General features: G+C 47.5%; 1 protein-coding gene across 1 annotated transcript in view; it reads left to right on the top strand.

The window, feature by feature from the left end:
- The first annotated feature begins 557 nt into the window (after positions 1–557).
- The window catches only part of DAPP1 (dual adaptor of phosphotyrosine and 3-phosphoinositides 1), a 268,154-nt gene continuing 259,885 nt past the window's right edge, over positions 558–8,826 (top strand). Inside the window, exon 1 of the mRNA XM_056566904.1 lies at positions 558–975. Within this exon, the coding sequence (XP_056422879.1) occupies positions 575–975 (401 nt within the window). The 5' untranslated portion in view covers positions 558–574. The remainder of the gene's footprint in view (positions 976–8,826) is intronic.

Below are 8,826 nucleotides of genomic sequence, written 5' to 3'. Positions count from 1 at the left end.
GACATACAGGCGGGACATCTTGGTGGACTGCTCTGCTCTCCAGTCCCTTTCTAGTGGGATCTTTATCCTTCTTGCTTTAGCAACGTTCTCCTCGATTTTCTTCTCCATCTTTTCTATTTCCTTCTCCTTCCAAGACCTGAAGGCACTGTTCTGACTGCGGAGGAGCATGCCCTTCATAGTCTCGGCTGCAGTCTTCTTCACCTCGCAGATGGTTTCTTCTCGGTGGGTCTCAAAGGGGGATAGTCGCTTATCTAGAGAGGTCAGATCTTTGGGAGTAGCTGATTTGGCCTCGAAGAACTCCCCCAGATCCTCACTGCTGACCAGGGTGAGGTCGGATCCAGCCTCGGAGAACTTGGAGTTCTGCCTCTGCAGCCCCTTGTCCTTGACCCCGTCACTCTCCTTGGAGACAGCCTTGTGAGAGGTGTCACTGAGCTCCCCTCTTTCCATCTTGAACTCTTGCTCCAGCTGCATCTTTTTGGAGATGATGTTTTTCAGCAGACTGGAGGCATATTTGGATTTGTGGGGGCCCTCCATGGCTTCTACTAGGGTGCTGCTGCTCTGCTTGATCACCTCAATGCTCGGAGGAGCACGGTCTCTTGGCAGGGTCTCTGTAACTCCATCTGGAGCATGGTCAGTGCTGGCTTGCTTGCTAGCTCGCTCATTCCCGGCAGCACTAGCTCTCACATTGCTGCTGCTGCTGCTGAAATTTAGGGTTTCTGTCAATGTGACCACCCGGGATCCGGACTGGATGCGCTTTGAGGGGCCGGCTGAGCTCGCCTCCTTCTCTGCCACTTCGCTGACCACCAGCTCGATAGCCTTAGTCTGGGACTTGTTTGCCTGCACATACACCTGCTGCTTCTCCTTGCTCGCATCTTTGCCTAGTGCCTTGAGCCCAAAGTTGGAAGTGGTGGATGAGTGCTGGTGTAGGGTCTTCTCTGCTTTCTGCGACAGGAAAGACCCTCCTTTCCAGTCCAGGTAGGTGGACCAGCTGTTTATCCCTATGTTCTGGTCAGACAGAGACGTGGTGGACTCGCTGGAGCTGAAGTTGATGGCCTCGAAGTAGGGGTACGCCAGGCTGCGGAAAGCCCTGGAGGTCAGGTTGCGCACCTCTTTGTCGGCATCGTCTAGCTCGCTGACTGCGCTGGAAGCGCCGCTGGAGATGTCGGCATGGACCCCGCTGCGAGCCTGTAGTCTTGCCGGTATGGCCACCAGCCTGTGGGCATCGGCTGCCTGGGAGTATGGGTGGCAGTGATGCTGCTGCAGTGCCTTGCTCATGTCTAGATCATGCCTGGCATCAGCAGGGGCGCTGTTTTGGTTGCTCTGGATGTTGCTAGGCTCATTTATAGCCTTGGATGCGGTTTTGATTGATAGGAGGATCTGTCCCTTGGCGGTCCCTGGTTTGGACTCGTCCTGCCTGTTCCTGGTACTGCTCCTGCTGCTGCAGCTCGGGGATGTGTCTCCTGAGTAGGTGCTGACCAGCTCCGTGCTCCCGAGGCTGTCTGTGGGGTTGGGGTCACTGGCCGTGCTCAAGTAGTAGCTGCAGTCTTCTTCATCTGTCGGGGTGCCCCCTTGGCTGTCAAAGGAGGCGTATTCCAAGAAGCTGCAGGGGGCGCTGTCCACCGGCTCACTCCAAGTCGATGGGGCCAACCCAAAGTCAGGGTAGTCCGGGTCCTGATCAGCTTCACAGAGCTGGATTTCGTGGGTGGTGATGTAGTGCGCCTCATCATTGGCACAGCCCTGCTGGGGCATGATGACTGGGGACGGAGAATGGCTGGCAAGGGAGGTGGAGGAGGGGTAGGACGCGGTGCCCTCGCATCTGCCCCCTGGAGTTGGTAGCTCGCCAGCTGTAGGGCGCTGCTCCGGACTCCAGCGGAACTTGTGGCAGTCGTGCCCTTCCTCCGGCTGCATGCCCTGCGCTCTACCCACTGCGCTCAGGGTGACGGTGAGTCCTGCCGTGCTGGCTGCTCTTCTTTCAGGGGTGATCGGTATGTCCACGTACCCTGCTTCCAGCTCTGCCTGTGACAGCTCCTTCAGGCTCTCCGTGCCCTCTGTGTACCCGCTGTGCATGGCTGCTGCTTGTGTGCCAGGCGCCTAGCTGTCAGTCTGAGTGGCACCGGCTGAGGAGAGCTGCAGCCCCGGCCTCTACCCCCAGAAATGAAGGCAATGCAGATGGGAAATTCTTCTTTTCCTGAATGGGATTCATACGTCACCCTGAGAGGGTTTAAGTGACATTGAGTGTGACACAGGGGGGGGCTGCCATATGCTTTATGTCTTTATCCCTTTGTAGTGTGCAGCATTGTCCCACACATAGCCTGTCCCACCATGGGCACAGGGGGCATTTCTTTCCATCCGCCCTCTGGGCATGTTCAGCCTTCACCCTCTTCCTAATAAAATGCTGGGGCATGTGTTCATTCCAAGTATCAACTTTCCTGGAAAATCCTGACACTTCGGGTTCATGGCTGGTAACAGGGATATATTTATTTAGGTATTATTTCCCATTGACACAAACAAGTCCTGGGGAGGGGAGGATGGAAGAGAAGACACAGTGGAGAAGACATTTGGGCCTTCATTTACCTAAACTAAAAGATTCAAGCAATAATTCTTATTTGTAATTACAAATCAACTAATAACATTCCAAAATAATGTAACCTATAGCAGGGCGTTCTTTATGAAAGTCCGAACAAATTCTTTAGGAATAGGCTGCATGGTTAAAGGGGTATTCTGGGTACTAAAAGTGATCTCTTATTGTGCTGGTGCAGACATGGCAATAATAAAAAACATACACAGTGATCCCTCAACTTACAATGGCCTCAGCATACAATAGTTTCAACATACAATGGTCTTTTCTTGAAACCAGACTCAACATACAATCGACAGACAGTCCAGATCTGTGAAACGTGTCACAACTGGAAGAACAGACCAATCAGAATGGGCATTTTACTGGTAAATCACCTTACTGAAGTGCATGCACTGACTGGTGTCTGGTAGCGCCCCCTACAGTACAGGGAGGAACTACAAGTTCTGTACTACTCCTTACCTGCGCCAGGGTTAGCTGCTCCTTTGGACACCAAGTAAGGGCGGCTCCATTTGGGACACTGTGGGAGATTTATCAAAACCAGTGCAGAGAAAAAGCTGACCAGTTGCCCATAGCAACCAATCACATTTCTTCTTTCATTTTTGAAAAGGCCTCTGCAAAATGAAAGAAGCGATCTGATTGGTTGCTATGGGCAACTCGGCAACTTTTCCTCTGCACAGGTTTTGATAAATCTCCCCCACTGTGTGTACTGTATAGGACCCTGAAGAAGCTCCTGTCCTCTACATAAACCATTGTTTCCCAACCAGGGGGCCTCCAGCTGTTGCAAAACTACAACTTCCAGCATGCCCGGACAGCCAGTGACTGTCCAGGCATGCTGGGAGTTGTTTTGCAACAGCTGGAGGCACCCTGGTTGGAAAACACTGACAGACGGTGATTTACAGCTCCCAGCAGATCTTTCTTACTTTTATATGTAAGGATTTGCTTTATCTATATTAGGTATCTACTTATTTTTCTTTAATCCTCACTTTTTCCTATTTTTGGATGACATTTTGATGGCTTCAGAACCAAATGCCAGGTTTCCATAGAGTTCTGGTCTCAACATACAATGGTTTCAACATACAATGGTCATCCTGGAACCAATTAATATTGTAACTTGAGGGACCACTGTATTCACCTCGCTCCGTCAGAAGTCCATGTAAAGTCCTCCAATTCCCCACTAAATGCTCTGACCGCTACTTCTTAAACTGACTCTTCTCTAAGTGACGGCCCATTCAACCTATCACTGTCTGAGGTAGGACACATTGAAAAGGGTGTCCGAGGTAAATTTAAAAAATAAATGACAGTCTGCTGTGGCTATAAAATAACAAAAAATACTATATTCACTTCTTCTACTTCTGAGTCCAGCACCAGGTCTTCTTTTCACCCCGCTGTCTCTGTTTTACCCCCTTAAAGGAGTAGTCCAGTGGTGACCCAGTGGTGAACAACTTATCCCCTATCCTAAGGATAGGGGATAAGTTTGAGATCGCGGGGGGTCCGACCGCTGGGGCCCCCCGCGATCTCCTGTACGGAGCCCCGAAAGCCCGCGGGAAGGGGGCGTGTCGACCTCCGCACGAAGCGGCGGCCGACACGCCCCCTCAATACAACTCTATGGCAGAGCCGAAGCGCTGCCTTCGGCAATCTCCGGCTCTGCTATAGAGATGTATTGAGGGGGCGTGTCGGCCGCCGCTTCGTGCGGAGGTCGACACCCACTATCTGGCTGGAGAGCCTGGCCCCCGTACAGAGAGATCGCAGGGGGCCCCAACGGTCGGACTCCCCGCGATCTCAAACTTATCCCTTATCCTTAGGATAGGGGATACGTTTTTCACCACTGGACTACCCCTTTAAGGACTCAGGGATTTTTCATTTTTGCTCTTTTGTTTTTTCCTCCTCCCTTTCTAAAAATCGCAACACTTTCAATTTTCCACCTACAGACCCATATGAGGGCTTGTTTTTTGCGCCACCAATTTTATTTTGTAAAAACATCAATCATTTCACCACAAAATCTACGACGAAACAAAAAAAAATTTATATTTTGGGGGGGGGGGGGGGGGAATTGAAAAAGAACAAAACGTAATTTTGGGGGCTTCTGTTTGTACACTTTTTGGTTTCATGATCTGTTGTATTTATTAGTACCATTTTTGTTTTGATGGGACTTTTTGATCGCTTTTTATAATTTTTTTTTTGAATGGTATATGAAGTGACCAAAAATATGCAATTCTGGACTTTGGGACTTTCTTACGCATATGCCATTGACCGTGCAGTTTAATTTACATAATATTTTTAGAGTTTGGACATGTTCACAAACGGCAATATCACATATGTAAAATTTTTTTTTGTTTTCATATTTTTTTTATGGGAAAAAGGGGGTGATTCAAACTTTTATTAGGGTGGGGGTTGACTCACATTTAGTAAAAAGATATTTTTAAAAATGTTGAAATTTTTTTTAGTCCCCGTAAGGGACTGTTATATGCAATCTACTGATTGCATATATCAAAAATAGCAACTCAGGAGCGGCACCACTTGATAGCTGGACAGTCAGTATACATAGGCACTATGGACTCGCTCAGCAGTAGTGTTGCTCGCGAATTTTATTTGTGAATATCGCATATTCGCGAATATAGCTCTATATCTTCGTAATTACGAATATTCGTTTTTTTTTTTTTTTTTCACAGTACACATCACAGTGATCACCCCTCTCTGCTTCCAGCTTGTGTGGTGTAAAGAAGGCTCTAATACTACTGTGTGAGACTGGCGTACGAATTTTCACATATATTAAAAATTTGCATATGCTAATTCTGCATATGCAAATTTTCCTTTATACTAGTTTTTGCATATGCAAATTTTCGCATATGCGAAAATTGAACGCGAATATTACGAATGTGCAAATTTAGCGAATATATGACAAATATTCGTCCATATATTCGTGAAATATTGCGAATTCGAATATAGCCTATGCCGCTCAACACTACTCAGCAGGTCTTAGGGTAAATCCACATACAGAGTAGTCCAGAGGTGCTAGGAATAACTAAGGTCATACATATAACGAAAGCAGATCCTGAATTCCAGCTTGAATCCTGCATTCACCGCTGAGACTGCAACTCCAAACACGGAGGAACTGTAGGACAGGGCTGTCAGAGCTTCATGGGGCGCTCAAATGTGACTGCCTGCTGTTTCGCGCAAATGCGCTTCTTCCTGCCTCGTGTTTGGAGTTTTGAGTTGCGGTCTGAGCAGGAGTGCAGGATTTAAGTTGATATTCAGCATTTGCTTTTGTTATATGTTTGATTGCCTATACTGTTCAATGCTGCTCCATAGAGCTCCATGGCTGGCGGGAGCATAGGAGAGCCGATCAGATGAGGAGGAGGCTGATAAGGGCCCTCCCACTGTCCTCTCAGCTGACCGAGACACAGCGATTTCTCCATGGTGGTCCCGATCAGCAAGGACTGACCACAGTGCGTGCAGAATTAGGAGAGCAGGGAGATAACCTTACCCAGAAGAAGTAAAAAGAGGCAGCAGGGCAGATCGCAGCCAAACATTGCGCCAAAGTTGTGGTGTAACATTTGGTTACACTTACATTGTAAGTTTGGACTAGACAGTCAATCAAACATTTATCAAACAGCCTGAGTACCTCTGAAAAATCTGTAGCATCTTTGACTGTCTAATCCCAATTTGCACAATCTATTTGGTACAGTGTAAGTACATTTTAGAAATTGTGGCAAATTTATTAATACTGTGTAATTCTTAGTGTAAATTTAGACAACAGTAAAAGGGATTCTCCAGATTTATCACAGAGTCTGAGCCTGTTTGATAAATATGGTGCGTCTTTAGACTGTCTAGTCTAAGTTAAGACCAAGTGTCAGCTTACTTTATGTTTAAATGGTGCCACAAATATTTGGAAGATATTTGGTGCACTATGTTGGGTTTATGCAACACTTCCTATCCCAATAAGTCAAGCCGCTTTCAAGCTAAGCTATGCCCTCTTGTCGAGTGAGACACAAAGGGTCTACATGTCTTTACACCACCTAAAAATACCATAACATTTACAACAGTTTTACCAGAAATTTGGTACAACTTCAAAATATATAGGAATATTTTCTAGAGATGCATCTCTGGTTAGCACCTGGTCAGGAGTGGGACTGTACTGTCTAAGATGGCATCATGTTATAGAGCTGAGGAGATGAATATAGAAAGATACCATAGATAGACAATCTTTGTGGGAAAAGATTTCTTCTAACTCGTTGATTGAAATCCCTTTTCAAGTCCAGTGGGCATTGTCATTCAATAATAGACACACCCACTGGACTCCTAAGCATGGAAAGATCAGAGATTTTAATCAAAAAGTTAAAAAAAGTTATATGAATTTGAGTAGAATACAGACATAGCTCACATCTACAATCTTGTATAATGATCTGATTGCTTCTCAGCACAATATCAAAAACTAACAGGTTGTTAGTATACATTTTTGATCAAAAAGTACAAGCCCACTCGCCACGTCAATTCAGAGTGGGTCCCTAACGTCCCTAGCATAAAATGGCGTAGCACCGGGCGGCGACCACCACCGCCGCGACACAGATGCCCACGGGGGGGGGAGCGACCCACTGGCAGAGCGGCCCCAATGCCTCTCAAACCAGTCTATGGGCCGCACCCGCCCGCAGACACAGCGCCACGGCAGCAACGGACGCCGCCCACCTTGCTCTCCCAGTCAGACTGGGAGGCTGCTAGGAGTGAAATGGCCCTAGTGTGGCTAATTACCACCTATATAGGTTTGGGTTGAGGGGGTGGGGAAGAGTGCAGCACATGTTCAAAAAAAAAAATACAAAAATTAAAAAAAGGAAAGGATAGAAATCACAATATGAATTTGAGTAGAATACAGACAGCGCACATCTACAATCTTGTATAATGATCTGATTGCTTCTCAGCACAATATCAAAAACTAACAGGTTGTTAGTATACATTTTTGATCAAAAAGTACAAGCCCACTCGCCACGTCAAGGCCACCTATTCAGAGTGGGTCCCTAACGTCCCTAGCATAAAATGGCGTAGCACCGGGCGGCGACCACCACCGCCGCGACACAGATGCCCACGGGGGGGGGAGTGACCCACTGGCAGAGCGGCCCCAATGCTTCTCAAACCAGTCTATGGGCCGCACCCGCCCGCAGACACAGCGCCACGGAAGCAACGGACGCCGCCCCGCACCACACCAGTGTGAACAAGGTGTAATGGCTCACTTACCTTGCTCTCCCAGTCAGACTGGGAGGCTGCTAGGAGTGAAATGGCCCTAGTGTGGCTAATTACCACCTATATAGGTTTGGGCTGAGGGGGTGGGGAAGAGTGCAGCACATGTTCAAAAAAAAAAGTTATAGTGAATCTTTTCCCACAAGATACATATCAATTTGCTCATCTCCTTATGCTTTATAACATGATGTTGGTAGATTAGACTGTAGGGCTGCAGGATTTGGGGAAAATGTGCGATTATGATTATGGAGGTAAATATTGCAATTTCAATATGCAGTTGCGATATAATAAACAAATGGTGAAATACATCCTATTTTATGTCCAGTCCCTAATTTCAAATAGCCAACCCCCAACCCTATGTTCATGTTCATTGACTGAACTTAAAATGGAGGGGATTGGATATGAAATGGGGAGAAATTAGCTTAAAGGAAAACTGTCAGCTTGCTCCCCCTGCACTAACCAGCAGTACTGGCTGGTAGTGAGAGGGACACTGATCAGTTTGATGCCTATAATGCCCGGATCCGCCACGCTGTTCTGCTGAAATCTTCGATTTTCTGTATATGCTAATTAGGTGCTAACTGGCACAGGTGGGGTTACTGGCACTCTGACGTCAGCGCCGCTCGTCTGCAGCGCCGCCCAGCTCATCAGTATTCCTCCCATCCCTTTGCATCTCCCTCTTCATTACAGAGCGGGGAGAAGAGGAAGGAGAAGAATATTGATGAGCTGGGCGGCGCTGCAGATGAGCGGCACTGACGTCAGAGTGCCAGTTATACCGCCTGTGTTAGTTAGCACCTAATTAGCATATACAGTAAATCAAAGATTTCGGCCAAACGGCGGGGCGGATCCGGGCATGGTAGGCATTAAACTGATCAGTGTCCCTCGCACTACCAGCCAGTACTGCTGGTTATTGCGGGGGGAGCAAGCTGACAGTTTTCCTTTAAAGGACATCTGCAACAAAAGACAACTTATACCCTATCCACAGGATCAGTGATAAGTGTCACGGGGGTCCGACCACTGGG

Source organism: Hyla sarda, chromosome 1 (genome assembly GCF_029499605.1).
Source record: "Hyla sarda isolate aHylSar1 chromosome 1, aHylSar1.hap1, whole genome shotgun sequence".
NCBI classification, from domain to species: domain Eukaryota; kingdom Metazoa; phylum Chordata; class Amphibia; order Anura; family Hylidae; genus Hyla; species Hyla sarda.
This window is presented reverse-complemented; position numbering and strand designations above follow the sequence as displayed.